Source organism: Mobula birostris, chromosome 6 (assembly GCF_030028105.1).
Source record: "Mobula birostris isolate sMobBir1 chromosome 6, sMobBir1.hap1, whole genome shotgun sequence".
NCBI lineage: Eukaryota > Metazoa > Chordata > Chondrichthyes > Myliobatiformes > Myliobatidae > Mobula > Mobula birostris.
Window position 1 is genome coordinate 180,675,270 of NC_092375.1, and position 20,880 is coordinate 180,696,149.

General features: G+C 39.9%; 1 protein-coding gene across 1 annotated transcript in view; it reads left to right on the forward strand.

The window, feature by feature from the left end:
* Nucleotides 1-20,880, forward strand: part of psmd14 (proteasome 26S subunit, non-ATPase 14) — a 96,267-nt gene extending 75,387 nt beyond the window's left edge. Inside the window, exons 9-11 of the mRNA XM_072262023.1 lie at nt 7,101-7,226; nt 7,374-7,436; nt 20,472-20,880. Coding sequence (XP_072118124.1) covers nt 7,101-7,226; nt 7,374-7,436; nt 20,472-20,570 — 288 coding nt within the window. The 3' untranslated portion in view covers nt 20,571-20,880. The remainder of the gene's footprint in view (nt 1-7,100; nt 7,227-7,373; nt 7,437-20,471) is intronic.

Sequence of the window (20,880 nt, forward strand, 5' to 3'; positions counted from 1 at the left end):
TCACCAGAAATAACAGTACACTGCATGCAATTATAAAGAAAGCATATTTACAAATTTCGGCTTTATCGAACAGTTAGTAGGAAAAGAAAAAGACACAAAAAATAAAAAGGGGCCCATTACGGTTAACACAGTCTTAATATGCACTTAAGTCGGAGCTCATCTTGAAGTTGTCTTTAACTCGCGCACTAGACCCATAGTCTGCATGAAAGCAGACACCACCTTCCAAATATTTCTTGAAATCCATCTCAAACAAACGGGCTCCTCCACAGGAGCATTGGTCCTTCCTTCTTGAAGCCTTGCCTCTGCACAAAGCACCTTGTGCAACAGGGACCATATCCTCAGCCATCTTCCTTCCTGCCTTCTCCCAGCTCCTGCCAAAAAAAAATTGACTCATACCAGTGTACGTCACAAAAACCCCTCTGCCCAGCATTCTCTAGAATCTTCTTCCAATTCTACCATCTTGACTGGATGACACTACGTTCCTAAGCATGAACATCATAACCCCTTATCTTTAGCTCAAAACTAAACATGCTGAAAGCAGAACAGACAGCTCTTATAGAACTGCTAAAATGAAATACCTACAGCATAACAGTAAAAATCTTAACCAGGGCGTTACACCTATATGAGCAAAATCCTGAACTCCCCCACTCTAACACTGACCCGCTCACCCAATGGCCACTCCCACTATCTGAATTGTTTGAAAGGAAATGAAATAACCGCTGAAGAGAGGGTCATTAACTGAAATAACATAAAATCCTTGTGCATGTGTATTTTGAATCATTGTACCTTTTTTGAGTATAGTCATAGTCATACTTTATTGATTCTGGGGGAAATTGGTTTTTGTTAGAGTTGCACCATAAATAATAAATAGTAATAAAACCATAAATAGTTAAATAGTAATATGTAAATTATGCCAGGAAATAAGTCCAGGACCAGCCTATTGGTTCAGGGTGTCTGACCCTCCAAGGGAGGAGTTGTAAAGTTTGATGGCCACAGGCAGGAATGACTTCCTATGACGCTCAGTGTTGCATCTCGGTGGAATGAGTCTCTGGCTGAATGTACTCCTGTGTCCACCCAGTACATTATGTAGTGGATGGGAGACATTGTCCAAGATGGCATGCAACTTGGACAGCATCCTCTTTTCAGACACCACCGTGAGAGAGTCCAGTTCCATCCCCACAACATCACTGGCCTTATGAATGAGATTATTTCTGCAATTTTGTAATGATTCCATGCCCCCAAGTCAATAAGCAATAGAATGGAATGATGTGAGAATATCTTAATCATATTTTGGATAATGTAGTCTGCCAGTCTCTCAAAGGCCACCTTGGAACCAATCCAGCTAGAGTGTTATCTTCTCAGGAGGATATTGATTAGACAACCAGAAAGAAATGGCTGTTTGCTCAGTAGAGCTTAATACTTTTGCGCCATGCATTGGGGGAAACATGACCATTATGGAACAGAACGATTGCCTCTTTTCATGTGATCACAGCAGTGATATAGAAACAGATGAATCACTGGTCCTCTATGCTTAGCCAGGAGCGATACAGACAGTGCCTTCATGTAATGCTTTTGACGATTGCATCCTCTAAATCTTCATTTACAGTGTAACATTCTTCATGATTGTCAATGCCTTCAAATTCTAAATAGTTCCTAACCTGTTGAAGGAGTGAAATAATTTCAATTTCACTCCGGCCCATTTCTGGCATTGTCAAACCTGAATGCTTGAAACTGCAGTGAGCAAAACAGTTGTGAATTGTCTACTGCTAATTTCTTGTCAACTATCAGTGACAAAAATCAGTGCTTTTTAAGCAGAAGCACATGCAACTGTTGTTATTTTAAAAATGTTCCCTCTAAGTTCGGTGTTGTATCAAACTGCCACGGAGTTCGCATGTCTGATGCTAGTTAGAAACTGTTTGGCAACAGTCTCCTGCCCCAATGGCGCATTGTGTCCCAAATAAGTGAAGGTAATCCCAGCTATTTTCTTGATAGATGTTTGTTCTTTAAGAGTTGTCCCAAATAAGGCTACGTCCACACTACGCCGAATAATTTTGAAAACGAAGCCTTTTCTCTTCGTTTTGACCCTCTGTCCACACTAAAATGGTGTTTTCATCCCCCGAAAACAGAGATTTTCAGAAACGGTCTCCAGAGTGAATAAATCTGAAAACGCCAAATGTGGACATGGTAAACGGAGCTTCTTAAAACTGCTGTCATGATGTGCTGCAACAGATGGCAGCAGCGCGGCATTTCATTGTTTTCTTCTTATTATTATTATTACTTTATTGTCGCCAAACAATTGGTACTAGAGCATACAATCATCACAATGATATTTGATTCTGCGCTTCGCAGAACCTAACAATTTCAGAACAGACGGAATGAGACTGAAGCCAGAAGAGTTAGAAATGTACTCACCAAATACTTTGACGCATAGCTTACAGAACAAATAAGTATACTCACTTTGCCCTGTTTTTTGTCCTTGCTTGTATGAAGGTAAGGACAGAAAACACTTTCTGCCACCTCCAGTTTAAATTCCATGGGGAACCAAGGTGGTTTACCTATTTGTGCAAGTACTTCTCTGACAATAGATGTGTAACAGCCTAATGTAACATTGTATGGAAATACAAGATAACACTGATGCAGACATGTTCTATACATTTAACAAGGTGCTTTATTAATGCAACAGAGTTCGTCAGTTTTTCAATGTTCGTCGTCAGCTGGGTCATACTGTCCATGAACTCCCTGTCGGTTGCCTCCATACACTCCAGTATTTGTTTTTTTTTAGTTTTAAGTCCTCCTGCGCAAGAGCCAAGAGCAATTCCTTTTAAGTTTTTCTACTCTGTAACTGGACAAACCTGCACCAAGTATACCGTTTCCTCTTCACTTGTTTTCTGTGTGTCCTGCGCATGCCCAGTAGGAGGAGATTCGCCCAAATATCCGTCTAATGTGGACAGAGATATTTTGAAAAACGCTTAGTGAGAACGCCTGTTGTTTTTACTCGAAACCGGCATTTTCAAAATTATCCGGCATAGTGCGGACTTAGCCTAAGTGGCTGGCCTGATTAACTGATGGCTTAATTAACTGGAATCCACTGTAGTTGAATAAATACCCACGAAAGGAAAAAGTTTAAGAAATGAGAGCAATGTAATTTGTATGATTGGCATGATGGTGGCTGCTTTGATATTAGTAATTTAACAGTTGTTTATTAAATACTTAAAATTTTTGGACCACTTATCCCACTCAATTCCCCCATTTCTCCTAATCCGTTCTATTAATTAATTCATTCCTGTATAGCTTCAGAAAGTTTTGAAATGTAATATTGAGTCCATTTTGTACAGTTAGACCTCTGTGTTTTGATCTTATTGATAGATATGTGTTTGGAAAAAAGCTCATTGATTGCTTCTTATGGAGACCTTAATAAAAATGGAAGGTGAAATATTTTCAGAGCAATGAGAAGTAGAGTAAGGGCCCATAAAGAATAATTGACTGAATTGCCTTCTTTTGAATTTGTTGCTCTTTGTTTCCTTAAGATCATGGAAAACTCCTGTAATATTTTTACTTTTTAATTCTTAAATTTTTTTGCATTAGTTTTTGGAAAAATAGTCAATCCTCTGAAAGCTCTGTGCTTGTGGAAAGAGATGGTTTGAAGATTCAGCCTCATTCTGTTTTATAGTACAGTGGCAAGAAAAAGTTTATCAACCCTTTACAATTACTTGGTTTTCTGCATTAATTGCTCATAAAATGTGGTCTGATCTTCATCAAAGTCACAATAATAGACAAACACAATCTGCCTAAACTAATAACACAAGTAATTGTACTTCTCATGTCTTTATTGAACACATTGTTTAATCATTCACAATCCAAGCTGAAAAATGGTATGTGAACCCCTGTATTTAAGAACTGGTAGGACCTCTTTTAGCAGTAATAACTTCCACCAAACATTTCCTGTAGCTGCGGATTAGACTTGCACAACGACGAAGAGGAATTTTAGACCATTCCTCCACACAGAACTGTTCCAGTTCATCAGTATTTCTGGGATACCTTGCATGAACAGCCCTCTTCAGGTCATGCCACAGCATCTCATTAAGGCCTGGACTCTGAGCTGCCTATTCCAAAACACAAATTTCCTTCTTTTTTAACCATTCTGTTATTGATTTACTCTTGTGTTTTGGATCATTGTCTTGTTGCATCATCCAACTTCTGTTAAGTTTCGGGTGAAGGATCGCTACCCTGACATTCTCCTGTAAAATATATTGATACAATTTTGAATTCATTGTTCCCTGGACGATTGCAAACTGTCCAGGCCCTGAGACAGCAGAGCAGCCCCAAACCATGATGCTCTTTCCACCATGCTTCACAGTTGGGATGAGATTTTGGTAATTATGAGTAATTAATGCAGCAAACTAGGTAATTGCAAATGGTTCACAAACATTTCTTTCAACTATATACGGTCTATTTTCATATGATTGCATTAATATTGTTTTTTAGAAAACGAGAGATATAAATACATCTGTATCCCAATTTACAAATACTTTGTCATTAGGTGAAATTTGAGATGGGTGCAGAAGAGAAAGCTGAAGCATTTGCGAGCATCTTCAGCCAGGAAGTGCCGAGTAGATGATCCATCTTGGTCTCCTCCAGTGATCATCAGCATGATAGATGCCAGTCCTCAGCCAATTCTCTTTGCTCCATGTGATATCAAGAAACAGCTGAAGGCTTTGGAAACAGCAGAGGCTTATTATTGAACAATATTCCGGCAGTAGTACTGAAGACTTGAGCTCCAGGGCTCGCTGTGCCCTTGTCCAAGCTATTCTACAACAGCTACAGCACTGACATCTACCTGAGAATGAGAAAAACTATCCACAAGACGCAGGACCCACGCTGACCAATTACTATCCCATTAGTCTGCTCTTTATCATCAGCATAGTAATGGAAAGGATAACCAATAGTGCCATCAAGTGACATTTGCTTAACAATGGCTTTTGCCAAAGTCACGGAATTGGGGAGGCCTTCTGCTGGTTGGAAACAAACCTAGTACTTATGAAGATGGTTGTGGGTCAATCATCTCTGGCACTGGATGTTTCTGTAAGAGTTCCTCAAAGTAGTGTCCCAGGCCCAACCATTTCCCGTTGATTCATCAATGATCGTCCTTCAGTTATAAGGTCAGGTGTTTGCTGATGACTGCACAATATTCAGCAACTCAACACTTGCAAAGCAACTAGACCTGGACAGTATCCAGGCTGGACTGATGGATGGCAAGAAATATTTTTGCTATACAAATACCGGGCAGTGACAAGTGTAAGTGCAACTGTTAGCTGCTGATGTTCAATGGTATTACAATCGTTGATACCATCAATTGCATTACCACCACTCTTAATATCTTGGGGGTTACCTTTGACCGTAAATTGCACAGGAGTAGCCATTTACCCAATGTAGCCCCATGAAGGTCAAAGGCTAGGAATCCTGCATCAAGTAACTCATCTAATTCCCCAAAGCCTGTCCACCATCTATAAAGTTCAAGTTAGAAGTGTGATGGAATGGTGTCCACTTGCCTGGATGATTGCAGCTTCAGCATTCAAGAACCATACAGACAAAGCTGCCAGCTGGGTAGACATCACATCCACAGTCATTTACTCACTCCACCACTAATGCAAAGTCGCAGCAGTAGCAGCAATCCCAGTAAATAGACGTTGGTTAAATGCAGGAGGGGAGGTTGGCTGAGATTTGGCCTGCAGTTAACATGAAGGTGCACCCTCCCACCCTTATTAACCTCGTACAAAGTAAGCAGCATAATTCCGGAGTCTTAACCTCATGAAAGAATGGAAACTAATTTCAGTGGAGTATTGTAAACCATGCCATCTTGACCAACATTTAACCCAAGATGACTTTTGGTATACTTCCATTTTCTGAGTGATCTTTACACTTAATAATGTTGAAGTGCAGTACAGAAACAATGCCCTAAAATGCAAAACTGTTAAACATAACAAATCACCGTGTGTCTAATATGAGGCAGATATTGGTAGCCCTTTGAAAAGCAATGATGAACAAATGAAGAGGGAAATGTGAAGGGAATACAAATCATCAATTCCAGTGTGGCTTCAGTTTTTCCCTGAGAGAAGGAAGAATGGCACTCAGCTGGCCAAACAGAAAATTGGCGAGATCTCTGCTGTACATCTGCTTTTTGCTACTTTAAAATTACTACTAACTTAACTATGTTTTGCCTGTATTGAATATATTGTATGTATTGTACATGCAAATAAGACCAATGTCTAATTTAAAACAAAATAGACAACAACCAACCAAAATTAAGGTAATTCTTCTGACTAGTCAACAGAGCCCATTTTACAGTTTTAGAATTGTTAAACTGAAGAGTTGCTCCTGACTGTTCCACATATTCCTTCTCTGCACATAATGGCCCTTCCCAAGGATGCACATACCTCCTTCCCCATCTAACTATGTGTGCTCTCCCTCCCATCCCCTGCTCTGTTCTTCCCCCTCCTTCTTCCCCTGCCTGCAGGCATCCACAGCCTATGCCCTATCCCAATAAATGCATGGCCTCCACTGTGCCCTCCCATTGCTACCCCCCTCCCCCCCCCCCAACACTTCCATCCCACTGGTTTCCACTCTCCCAACCCCACATGCAACTGCCCAGTCTCTTGCAGATTGCCTACTCACCCCCTCCCTCCTGCCCTCACTAACCTCCCCCAACTCCTTACAACTTTTTTTCACAGCTGGGCTTCTATGATGGTTAGGAGACAATTGTCTTCTATTGCACTTCGAGACAATTGATAAGTAAGGTTTCTGATGGCAGAATGTGGGCTGTTCAACATCGGCTTTTCTACACAGTGATTTAGTGGTTAGTGTTGATGGTTAAAAGTAGTGGTGTGTAAAGTACACAATATTCCTTGATTATCATCACAAGAATTTGATTACCTGGCACACTAAAACAACAATCTTGTTTTGCACAACTGTATACAGAATTTGTGTTTAGGAGCACATGGGATCATTGAATTATTTAACATTTTTTTTAATTTATTCGTGCTGAAATTCTCTTTCCTGCTGTTCAATAAATAGGTTACCTTTGCTTTTATTCATCACTGCAGATGTTGTTGAACTTGCATAAAAAAAGTTGGATGGAAGGACTGACACTTCAGGACTACAGTGAGCATTGTAAACTTAATGAAACTGTTGTGAAAGAAATGCTAGAATTGGCAAAGAACTACAATAAGGTAAAGGAAGAAATCCTACACTGCTCTGTAGAATAAATATATTGTAGATCAGAAATACTTCCTCTTCTATTTTTGAAATTTACAGTAAGTTTCCTTAAAGGATGTTTTGAGATAAACTATGTACACTTAAATATTTTTCTCTGACAGGCTGTGGAAGAAGAGGATAAAATGACTCCTGAACAACTAGCAATTAAAAATGTTGGAAAACAAGTGAGTATGGACCATCTGAATGATAATTTCACATTATCAGTTTAATAGTACACAATTTGATGATTAGGGTGAATTGTATTTGAATGCAGCCCTTGAACTTTTAAAACGTTGGATGAAAATTGTATGAACTTAACATACAAAACAATGAGTAATGTACATTTATGTAGAGCATTTTGCACATCTTTTAGAACACCACAAAGCATTTTTATTGAATGAAGTATTGTAAGTACATTTTACATGCAACAAACTGCCATAAAGTGCAAGGTGATAATGGCTAGATATTCTGTTAATGGAATGTTGCTTTAGGGATAAGGGTTATCTTGGACTCAGGGGACAACTCCCCAATTCTTTGATAGTGGCATGAGATCTCCTAAGTCCACATGACAGTGCAGATGGGCCCTTGGTGTAACAGTACACTATTATTTCTCAGTTGAGCATCAGCCTAGACTTTTTTGCTCAATTTTCTGGATTGGGATTTGAGCAGGAAATTTTCTGAAAGGAGTGCTTCCAACCATCATCATTATTACTAGAGATGTCAAATCTTCTTTGACATTGATCTTTTGTATAATGGAAGTTGATCTAAGTTTGTAATCTTTAGCCTCAAAATAAGTTCATAACACCTACAACAGTTGGTGTGGTGAGATGATGTACCAGTATATCATAACTTCATATATTTTATGAGAACTTCCTGAAACCCTATTGTCTAAAATACTCTCTGAGACAGAACATTTTATTCTGTACTAAAGTTTTCTAAGAATGCTTCTAACCACCTTGCCATGCATTTTAGTTGAGTAAACTTCATTACTGACATCAACAACAGAAAGATAGCCTGTACGTTTTCATGCTGTCGGTACCCTTAATGATTTGAAACAAAACTTTTTGTTTCATCTTGATGTTGTTCTTTGCTGTTGTGAAAGTTATCATGTTATTGCAAATCTTTTCAAGGAAATGTAGATGCTCATTCTGAGCAATCTGTCTTTCTATGATAGTGCTTTACATATGGTTTAATTACTTTTAAAATTTTATAAATAATGACTTCTCTCACCGTTTGTCTTCATTTTCAAGTTCAGAATGCTTGTCCTTTTTTGGTTAGTTTTACAGTTTGACATCCTTCAGTACCATTCCATTTAGACCACGGGTTCCCAATCTGGGGTCCACGGATCCCTCAATTAATGGTAAGGCTCCACTGCATAAAAAAAATTAGGAACCCCTAATATGGGCCATTCCCCCCAAATTATGCGCAATTTGAAGTTTTCCTAATTCTGATGATCGTAGAGTAATAGACCACAGAAACAGATCTTTTGGCTATCATGGCTATGCTGACCATTGGCACTTGGTCTGTAGCATTCTATGTCTTGGCAATTTAAGTGCTTGTCTAGATACTTAATAAATGTGAGAGAACCAACTTCCATCACTTATTTAGGCACTGCACTTCCGGTTCCATCCATCCTCTAGGTCAGGGGATTTCAACCTTTTTTATGCTATGGACGCCTACCATTAACCGAGGGGTCCTTGGATCCTAGGTTGGGAACTTCTCCTTGCCCTATAGTTTACAACACCTGCGTTATAAAAAAAGATCCTGCTATCTACTCTCTCTATGCCCCTCCTCTTCCCCTGCTCCAAGGAAAACAAGCCCAGCCTCTCCTCATAAGTGAATCACCTCAGGTATATTCTTCTGCACCTTTCTTATATCTAGAGTGGTGACTGGGACTGTACACACTGTTCCAACTATGATTTAACCATTTTTTAAAAGCAATACCACAACCTTCCTACTTTTATTAAGTTCAGTGCTATTGCTCTGAAATTGCTCATGGTTATAAGAATAATGGGGTTGTATTAATAGGAACACAAACACAAGAAAATCTGCAGATGTTGAAACTCCAAAGCAACAAAATGCTGAGGGAACTCAGCAGGTCAGGCAGCATCTATGGAAAAGAGTTAAACAGTCGACATTTCAGGCTGAGACCCTTCATCAGGACTCATTGACATTTAAGTAACATTTTTATAGCCAACAAATACACTTGATCCTGACCTCTTAAATCTGATGTACAATGGTGCCAGAAAGTTTGTGAACCCTGTAGAATTTTCTCTACTTCTGCATAAATATGACCTAAAATGTAATAAGATATTCACATAAGTCCTAAAACAGGATAAGAGAACCCAATTAAATAATACCAAAAATTATTCTTCATTTACTTATTGAGGAAAATTGATCCAATATTACATGTATTTGTTGGATAAAGTATGTGAACCTCTGGGGCAATGCCTTTTACAAAAGTTATTTGGAGTCAGGTGTTCCAATCAATGATATGAGATTGGAGGTGTGGATTGGAGATATATCTATCTATCTATCTATCTATCTATAAAAAAAGACACACAAAGTCAGGTTACTGACAGAGCCTGTTCTTCTCAAGGAAGATCTGTTCATGTGCACCATGCCTCGATTAAAACAACTTTCAGAGGACCTTAGAAGAATTGTAGAGATGCAGGAAGTTGGAAAAGACTTCAAAAGCATTTCTAAAGACCTGAGTGTTCATCAGTCCACGGTAAGAGAAATTGTCTACAATTGGAGGAAATTCAATACTGTTGCTACTCTTCCTAGGAGTGGGCATCCTGTAAAAATCACACCAAGAGCACGACGTGCAATGCTGAAGGAAGTGAAAAAGAACCCAAGAGGAACCGCAAAATACCTGCAGAAATCTCTACAACTTGCTAAAGTCTCTGTTCATATTCCACTACAAGAAAAACAGAACAAGAATGGTGTTCCTAGAAGAACACCATGGAGGAATCAACTGCTCTCCAAAAAAAATATTGCTGCACATCTCAAGCTTGCAAAAAGACCACTTGGATGTTCCCCAATGCTTTTGGGATGATGTTCCGTGGACAGATGAGACAAAAGTTGAACTTTTTGGCAGAACTGCACATTGCTATGTTTGGAGGAAAAAGGGCCCTGCACACCAACACCAAAACCTCACCCCAACTGTGAAGCATGGTGGAGGGAGCATCATGTTTTGGGGCTGCTTTGCTGCCTCAGTGCCTAGACCGCCTGCAGTTGTTGAGGGAACAATGAATTCAAAAGTATATTAAAACATTTCAGAAGAGATTGTCAGGGTAGCAGTCAATCACCTGAAGCTTAATAGAAGTTGGATAATGCAACAAGACAATGATCAGAAAGATGAAGGCAAATGCCTCAAAAGCACTTCGTATATTGCATACATTTCTGTGACATTAAGTTGCACCTTTGAAAGGTAAATCAACAACAGAATGGTGTAAAATGATGAAAATTTGTGTTTTGGAATGGCCGAGTCAAAGTCCTGACCTTAATCCTATAGAAATGTTGTGCAGGGACCTGAAGCAAGCAGTTCATGCAGGGGAGCCCACCAACATCCTAGAGTTGAAGCAGTTTTGTAAGGAGAAATGGACTAAAATTTCTCCAAGCTGATGTGCAGGTCTGATCAGTGGTTGTTGGAAATGTTTGGTTGAAGTTATTGCTGTACGGTGGGGCGAGGGGGGGTGGTCACACTATTTACTGAAAGTAAAGGTTGACATACTTTTTCCAATAAATACATGTAATATTAGATCATTTTTCACAATAAATAAATGAGCAAGTATAATGTTTTTTGTGTTATTTATTTAATTGGGCTCCCTTTATCTAGTTTTCAGACTTGCATGAAGATCTGACCACATTTTCGGTCATATTTATGCAGAAATAGAGAAAATTGTACAGGGTTCACCAACTTTCTAGCACCATTCTATAGTTCCTGCTTTGACCAGAGCTTCAATACCTCTTGGCAGTCAAGGTTCCCTGAACTTGCCAGGTTTACCCTTCATCATAACAGGAACATGTTGCTCTTGGACACTTGCTATCACAATTTTAAAAGCCTTCCACTTGCCATTCATTCCTTTTTCTTCAGACAGACTCACCCGATCAATCTCTGCTAGATCCAGTCCTGATGAGGGTCTTGGCCCAAAACATTGACAGTTAACTCTTTTCCATAGATGCTGCCTGGCCTGCTGAGTTCCTCCGGCATTTGATGTATGTTGCCTTGTATCAATAGGAGATGTTCTTCCTGGTGTTGACTGGACCACTCAGTGTAAAAGGCCTGAAGGGGGTGGAATTTGTCAAATTTATCCAGCAGGTCTCCTGAGTCAATACAGTGCCTTTAAAAAGCATTCACCCCCCTTGGAAGTTTTCATGTTTTATTGTCTTACAATATTGAACCACTGGATTTAATTTGGCTCTTTTTTGACACTGATCAACAGAAAAAGACTCGTATCAAAGTGAAAACAGATCTCTACAAAGTGATCTAAATTAATTACAAAAATAAAACACAAAATAATTGATTGAATAAAGATTCACCCTTAAGTCAGTATTTAGTAGATGCACCTTGAGTCTGTGTGGATAGATCTCTATCAGCTTTGGACATCTGGACACTGTAATTTTTCCCCATTCTTCTTTACAAGACTGCTCAAACTCTGTCAGAATGCCTAGTGATTGTGTGTGAATAGCCCTTTTCAAGTCCAGCCACAAATTCTTAAGTGGATTGAGATCTGGACTCTGACTTGGCCACTGCAGGACATTAACTTTGTTGTTTTTAAGGCATTCCTTTGTAGCTTTGGCTTTATGCTTAGGGATATTATTTTGCTGGAAAACAAATCTTCTCCCAAGTTTTATTTCTCTTGTAGACTGCATCAGGTTTTCCTCCAGGCTTTCCCTGTATTCTGCTGCATCCATTTTATCTTTTACTTTCACAAGCCTTCCAGGGCCTGCTACAGTGAAACTTCCCCACAGCTTGATGCAGCCACCACCATGCTTCATGGTAGGAATGGTGTGTTTTCAATGATGTGTAGTGTTTGGCTTACACCAAACATAGCGTTTAGTCTGATGGCCAAAACGCTCAAGTTTGTTTTCATCAGACCATAGAACCTGCTTCCAGCTGACTTCAGAGTCTGTCGTGTGCCTTCTGGAAAAGTAGCCAAGGTTTCATGTGAATTTTTTTCCTGACAGTGGCTTTCTCTTTGCCACTGTCCCATAAAACTGTGACTGGTGAAGCTCCTGGGCAACAGTTTTTGTATGTGTAGTCTCTCCTCTCCCAGCCACTAAGCTTGTAACTCTTCCAGAGTTGTCATAGATCTTGGTGGCCTCCCTCACTAGTCCCCTTGCAGGGTCACTGAGTTTCTGAGGATGGCCTGCTCTCGGCAGATTTACAGCTGTGCCATAGTCATTCCATTTCTAGATGATTGACTTGATTGTACTCCAAGGGACATTCAGTGACTTGGAATTTTTCTTGTATCTATCTCCTGACTTGTGCTTTTCAATAACCTTTTTGTGGACGTTCTAGGGGTGTTCTTTTGTCTTCATGTGGTAGTTCTTGCCAGGATGCTGACTCACCAGTAGTTGAACCTTCCAGATACAGGTGTATTTTTACTGCAGTCAATTGAAACACTGACTGCATGCAGGCCTCCAAACACAGATATCCATTTAACTAATTTTGTGACTTCTAAAACCAATTGGATGCATCAGTGATGATTTGGTGTATCATATTCAAGGTGGGGTGGGGTGAGGGGAGGGGTGAAACTTTGCAATCAATTATTTTGTGTTTTTTATTTAATTAATTTAGATCACTCTGTTGAGATCTGTTTTCACTTTGACCCAAGAGTTTCTTTTTCTGTTGATCAATGTCAAAAAAGCCAAATTAAATCCACTGTGATTGAACGTTGTAAAACAATAAAACATGAAAACTTCCAAGGGGGGTGAATACTTTCTATAGGCACTGTACATAGAGGGCCTTATTTAGGGGGCGCAATACTGGAGCTCTTCTTAGGGAAGAGGCAGGGCAAGTAACTGAAGTGGCAGTCAGGAACTCTTTGGCTCTAATGACGATAATTCTATTAGTTTTATGATATTTATGAAGGGCAGGTGAAAAGATTAGGGTCCTGAACTGTAGCATGGGTTAATTTTGGGGAATTTAGACCGGATCTAGCAGATTCGGTGAGTCTGTTTGAAGGGAATGGAATGAATGGTAAGTGGGAGGCTTTTAAAACTGTGATAGCAAGTGATGAAGAGCAACATGTTCCTGTTATGATGAAAGGTAAACCTGGCAAGTTCAGGGAACCTTGACGAGAGGCATTGAGGGTCTGGTCAAAAAAGAAAGGAGGAACTATACATTGGATTTAGGAGGTCAGGATCAAGTGAATCCCTTGGCTATAAAAAAGTTAAGAAAGAGGGTATGAGATGGATTTGGTTAAGGAAAATCCCAGGAGGTTCTATAACATAAGGGTAGCTAGAAAGAGAAAATAACATGTTAATTGACAAGATTTGATCAGTAAGTTTGTGATTGACATGAGATTAGGTCATGATATTGATGGTGATAAGAAGATTATCATAGATTATAAATGGATCCTGATCAGTTAGGGAAGTGAGCTAAGGTGTGGCAATGGAAATTCAATACAGATTATTGTGAGCTAATGTGTTTTGGAAAGTCAAACAAGTGTAGGCTTACACTGAATGGTAGGGCACTGGGGAGTCTATAATGGAATAGGAGTTCATATACATTGTTCAGTGAAAACAGCATCAAGGGTAGACGGTGGTTAAAAAGGCATTTAGCGCGCTGACCTTTATCAGACGGGTACTGAATGTAGGAGTTGGGACATTATGTTGCAGTTGTATAGGTCATTAATGAGGTTGCACTCAGAGCACTGTACAGTTTTGGTTACCCTGTTATAAGTTAAACTGGAAAGAGTGCAGACAAGATTTATGAGGATGTTGACAGGACTGGAGGGCCTGAGTTATAGGGAGAGGTTGTCTAGGCTTGGTCTTTATTCTTTGGAACGTGGGGGAATGAGGAGTAACCTTAGAGAAATGTTTAAAATGACATAACACAGAGATATTGTGAGAAGGAGCAGTCCTTTCCCCAGATAGGGAAGTCTAAACTTTGGGGGGCCCAGATTTATGTTGAGAAGGGAAAGATTTGAAAGGGATCTGAAGGGGACATTTTCATGCAGAGGGTGGTGAGTATTTGAATGAGCTGCCAGTAGAAATGTTTGAGGTAAGTGCAATACTGTCATTTAAGAAGCACTTGTATAGTTACGTGCAGAGAAAGGGCTTGGAGGAACATGGGCTGAATTGGGACTAGCTGGGTGGGCACTGTGGTTGGCAAGGACTGAAGGGTCTGTATCCACGTGTGTTGCTCCTTGACTCTATGACTCCTGTTCCAACGTAAATTGGCAATGCAAAGGCAGAAGTTTTACATCATATATTCTGCTGCTTTCTGCCAGTATGTAAGCTCAACAAGTGTGGAGGCATTACTCCACACTTAACCTTAACCTAAGTTCTGAGAAATTAACCATCTGAGGAGGCTGAAAAGAGCTGAACTATGCACATCAATAATCACATTTTACAGATGTGCAGTTGTGAGCATCGTAACATGCTGCAAAACTGTGTAGTATAGAAACTGCTGCAGTGGATAGGAGCTAGCTTACCTGCCATCAAGGTCATATATACAGAAAGGTGCCAGAAAAAGGCCAGCAATATCATGAAGGCTCTCACCCACCCTGCTCATGGACTGTTCATCCCACTCCCGTCAGGAAAGAGCATCCATACGAAGACCACTGGGCTCAGAAACAGTTACTTCCACCAATTCATCAGGCTGATCAATACCTTCACCCATTAACCCACCCCGCCACTACATACTCATCAGCCATTCTGGCCCTTGCTGTCACTTTATGTGAATACAGTGTCTATGTATACAAGCTAATCGATCCACAGTCAGTTGTACATTGTGTTTTATAAGATTGCTTTTATATTTATATTGTTTTTTGTTTTTTTTATGTTCTTCATGCTTATTGTGTTTTATTAATGCTCCACTGGATCCAGAGCCATAATCATTTCGTCCTCCTTTACACTCGTGTACTGAAGAATGACAATAAACAATCTTGAATCTAAGACCTGTTCAAATTCAATGTACTGTGTTCATTGCTGACAGTGTGGTCTTCTCTACATTGGAGATGCAAAACACAACATGGTGGGCTGAAGGGCCCATACTGTGTTGTACATGTGTATTCTACATTCTAGATTAGATGATTACTTTACAGAGCTCCTGAATTCAGCTTACAGAGGAGAGTTTGTGTTTCTTGCTGCTTGACACTTCATTCTCCATTCAGCACTGCTATTGCAAAATCCATTGTAAGCTTGAAGAATAGCTCCTCATCTGTTTGGTTTCATTGTAGCCTTATAGACTCAGTATCAAATTCCACAACTTTAACTTTCTTCCATGAACCACTTCTGTTTTTGGTCATCCATCTGTAATATTGGCCCAGCTTTTCTTTCTTCTTTAATATAGCCTGACCTGCTTTAGGGACTTCCAGACAATATGCTAGAAGAACTCAGCAGCTTGAGCAGCATCTCTGAGAGGAAAGGAATTTTCAACATTTTGGATTAAAACACTACATCAACCAAGATGTCAGCAGTTCCTTTACTCCCACAGATGCTGCTTGACCTACTGAGCTCTTCCAGCAAATTGTTTGTTGATTATGATTCCAGCATCTACAACCTCTTGTGTCTCCTGCTGGGGATTTCCTATCGATCTAGCTGAGTAAATTCTCTCATATCATATTTCTGTGTTCCATCATAAGCTTATGAATTCATATCTCTCTAACTGACCCCATTTACTTTTTGTATCTCTATGGATTCCTGGTTGGTGCTTTCCCACAGTATCTGGTTGGTTACTTTGTCAGCCCATCTAATGTTTAGGATTCTTTGCAGGCACCGGTTGATGAAAGCCTGCAGCCTGCAGTTTTTAGTGTTGTAGAATATATGAAATTTTGTGGGTAGAACTAATAATATGGAGAGTGAGGGCCTCCGTCCGTCAGAATTGACCATGGATACTGCGTTGTAGCTGTCTAGGTTCGCATCCTGGGTAGTACAATATGGAGAGAAAGCTGTTGCCCATGTAGCAAGCTCCCCCTCTCCACGCATCTGATGAACTCAAAGGAACGGCAGAGACCAATACAGTTTGGTACCAGCAGCGTCACATGAGTTGCCAGTCAGCATTGAACTCAATGTAGGACTGCCTTAGGGACTCCAGCTCTGGATTTTTCATTCGGAGTTTACACCTGAAGCCTTCCCCATGAGTGGGTATAGCCTCAAGGCAGCAGAGGTTTGAGATCAGAGTTTTTCTTCTCGCTGAGCTGCCAACCACGGCTAATGAGCCCCATCTGCCCGAAGCAACTGGCGTTAAGGCGTCAGTAGCCCACCTTTGCCCCTTCTCCTGTCAGAGAAACAGTTCCGCCGGGCGTAGTTCTGCCACGTGTGAAGGCCAGGAGCTGGATGGTTATCAGAGGCTATTTGAGGTGCATGCCATTGGGAACATTTAATAAATAGGTCGTGGGAGCTTGTCCCTATTGCCACCCCCATGGAGAGAATACTCCAAAATATAAAAATGTGTATATGGAGTAAATGGATACATGGCAAGTGAGATGAAGTACAAGCTGATATGAAAGATAAGGTATCTTAATGGAAACTCAAGTGGGAATACTGAATCTTAAATCAGTAAGAATGGCAACAAAAGTGATAAAGGATATAATAGGCATTAAGCTATGTTTTTAGAGGGATAAAATGCAAATATAGGGAAGTATGGTTAAATTTACATTGTTGAAATTCTAGTTTCCACACTAAAGGATAGCAAAACAATGAAGATGTCAGGAGAAAACTTGCAAGTATATTGCCACAGGAATCCTTTCAAGACCTCCAGGGTTGTTTTTGGTGAAAGGGAACAGTGACAACATATTAAGATGTCACAAGGCACATTATAGTTTTAGAAGACAATATGTAAAGCAAAGCCACTAGGAGATATGGAGGTATGGTTGCTAAATTTCCTAATAATAATCAGATAGGTAAGAAAATAGGTTACAAGTAGGACATAAGGATATTGAGGTATATAGATTGGTTAAGTGAATGGGCAAAGATCAGGCAAATAGAATACATTGTGTGGGAAAATGCAAATGTACATTTTCACTGTAAAGAGCAAGAAAAGTATATGTTCTAATCAGTTTGAATACAAAGTTTTGTAAGGCATAGGGATATGGGTGTGCAAATGCTAGATTTATAGAAGGGTAGGATGCATATATAGCAAATAATCAGGAATGCTAACAATTTAATCTTTTAATACTTTGGTAAATCAAAACAAATAAAGGGATTGTTCTTCAATTATGTTCACCATCCAGAGATCTGTGTACAACATTGATCTCTTTATTTAAGGAAAAGTGTTAAAGCACTGGAAGCAACTCAGAAATGTTTCAGAAGGAGCAGATTGTCTTGTGAGCAAAGATGGATTATGTGAGACTTATATTCACTGACATTTAATAGGGCAAGAGGCAGATTTATTTAAATAGATAACACCCTGCAGAGCCTTGTCAAGGTGGATGTGGAGAGAATGCTTCTTTGTGAACATATTTAGAAATAGGAATCACTCTTTCAGTATAAGGTCTCACTCATTTAGGATAGATTTTTCTTCCTTTGAGGTCAAGAAGGATTTTCTCAAAGGGCAATATATGTATACTCTGAATATTTTTAAGGCAAAGGTGGATAAATTTTGCTCTACAAGGTGGTGAAAGGTTACCAGAGATAGGCAGGCATGCAGAGTTGGAATCATGTGGCAAGGAAAGAAGCACTGGCTGAACGCAGAGGTGCACTCTGTACTTAAAGCCTGGGACGCTGCTGCCTTTAAGTCTGGAGACAGAACAGTTCACAGAGCAGCCAGGAGAAATCTCATCTTGTGCATCAAGGGTAAAGACCCCCTACACACAAAAAAATCAGGAACATCCAGCTGATAATGATCCCCGGCTTACGTGGCTGGGCATCAAGGGCATTACTGACTATGCAAGGGAAAACAGGGGTGCCAGTAATGACTGTACCACTGACACCTCCCTCCCTGAGGCTCAGTGATGCATAAAACAATTTTTACGCATGCCTCAAGGCATGCAACACAACACAGGTCACAAAAGCCACCTCCCTTTGAGGTGACAGCTAATGTCTGCAACAGCAGTAGATGTGAGAAGGACTCTGCAGAGAGTCGACATCCCAGGCCAAATACTCAGGGAGTGTACACACCAGCTCACTGACATCTTCACGGGCATCTTCAACACTTCACTCATCCAGGTTGCTGTCTCCACATGCTTCAAATCAGCCACCATCATCCCTGTACCAAAGAACTCTACACTTTCAGAACTAAACTGAACATTTTGCTCAGTGGCGCTGATACCGAACAACATGAAGTGTTTTGAATGGCTGGTAATGGCACATATCAAAAACTCTATTCCTACCACACTGGACTCTCACCAATATGCTTATCTTGTAAATATAATAGTCAAGAGTGTTTGGACCACTGGTGGGACAGGAGACATGCTGGTAGTATTTTGCACTTGATGTGGGCCAGGTTGAAGTCACCTGCAGTGACGTATAGAGCCTCAGGGTATCCTGTTTCAAGGCTGTTGACTAAGAATTATAGTTCCTTGAGTGCATGTTTCATGTCTGCCTAGGTAGGGGGAGGATGTAGACTAGCATCAGGATAGCTGACGTGAACTCTCATGGCATGTAGTATGGGTAACATTTCACTGTTAGGTGTTCCAAGCTGGGTGAGCAGGAACTTGCCAGGACCATCACATCCGCACACCATGAGGTGTTGATTTAGAAACAGACTACTCTACCTTTAACTGGATACCATGTGCACCGGTGAATTGAGAAGCCCCCAGGTTTTAGGGAACAGTCAGGTGAAACAGGTGTACAACACGTTTCAGTGAGACATAGCACACATCAGTCCTTCAATTCTCCTTGGTAGGCCATTCTTGCTCTTACATCAACTACTTTGTTCTCAGTGGCATGGATATTAGTGGGGAGGGGAAATTTGAACCCATGCTGTTTCGGTCTCGGCTGCAGCCCAGTCTTCTTACCAGCTTTTGAGCTCAGTGGCTGTGTCTGGACAGTCCTGAGAGTCCTATAGTGACCCATCTAGACTGGAAGGTAAGTGATTTCTTCTGAGCAGACCTGTTAGACATGGAGTGGGTTCAGTAAGGTAAGTTGAGTGAAAGTCCTGAAGAAGAGTGGGCTGCCACACCAGGTAAATGGGGGTGTCTAATGGAGCCTCAGCATCTGGACTTAAACCTGGATTCTCTGTGGATTGAGCTTCCAGGGCCAAGGAATCTGACTCATGGCAAGGTGTTCAGCTGGGCTGTATCTGGATATGAACAACAACAGATTTGTTCGAGCTCTGGAAAATTACAATCCCGGTTTGGTGTTAAAATGTTGGCCATGCCTGTGAAATAAATTAAAATGAAAAATTATATTTTTCTGGTGATTGAACAGCTAGAGCATAATGACTGAATATGGATCACATAAACATGTCATAATCTTTTTTAAAAATAGTTAAATTTTTTAAAAAATTGCACTCTACATGAAGACACTATTTTAGAAATGCTGCTTCAATTTTTTTAAAAATGAAATGTTATGTACACCTTACCACTATTCATTAACTTAGTATGTGAATTTTAGTTCTGTGCACCTTGAATGTTATTGAGAAATTGGGAAGTTAATAAAATTGATTGCTCCATAATTTCACTAAAATTTTTTTCTGTAAGAAAAATAAAACTGTCTCCTTTCATTGAATTCTAAATTACAGGTATAATTAATCTATTTTTCTGGGAACTACCACCTGGATTCCTTCTCTGCACTGTTGTTTGAGATGTATTTTGGAGACCAGGGGAAATTAAAAATGTTCACAAACTATTTCCCTTTATAATATAATTTTACAGTTAAAGTATCTCTTTCAATACTTTGTAATTACTGTTGTTAAAGCTGTAAGACACTTCCCTGTGGTACAAAACTGGACTAACATCTTACTGGAAAATAAAAACAATAATGGTCTGGTTATTGTGTCCACAGCTTGTGATAATCTAGAAAAAAAATATGACATTTTTACAAAGTTACTACCTTGCTTGGAAATTTTTTTTTGTTAACAGCTCGCTTTTTTTGTCTTTTAGGATCCAAAACGCCATTTGGAAGAGCATGTGGATGTTGTAATGACTTCAAATATTGTACAGTGCTTAGCAGCAATGTTGGATACAGTTGTATTTAAATAGTGAACTGTAATGTTATAAGATATTAAGGCATTCTGTTTTTTTAGTGTGCAGTTTCTCTTCAAATTTCTGTAATGCTGGGGCTGCTGAAGACTACTTAAAAACAAGAGACTTCCAACATCATTACATCCTGAGCTGAGAGCAACCATGCAGTACATGCCTTTGTTGTTTTTGAATCATTTGTCAGGACAAATACAGTTTGTTTTTCTTTTTTTAAAGTTTAAACGAGTGGCCAAGTTTGATTTTGGTATTTGCACACATTTTGTATATTATTGTTAGATCTCAGACTGTCAATAAAATAAGTTGGATCTGT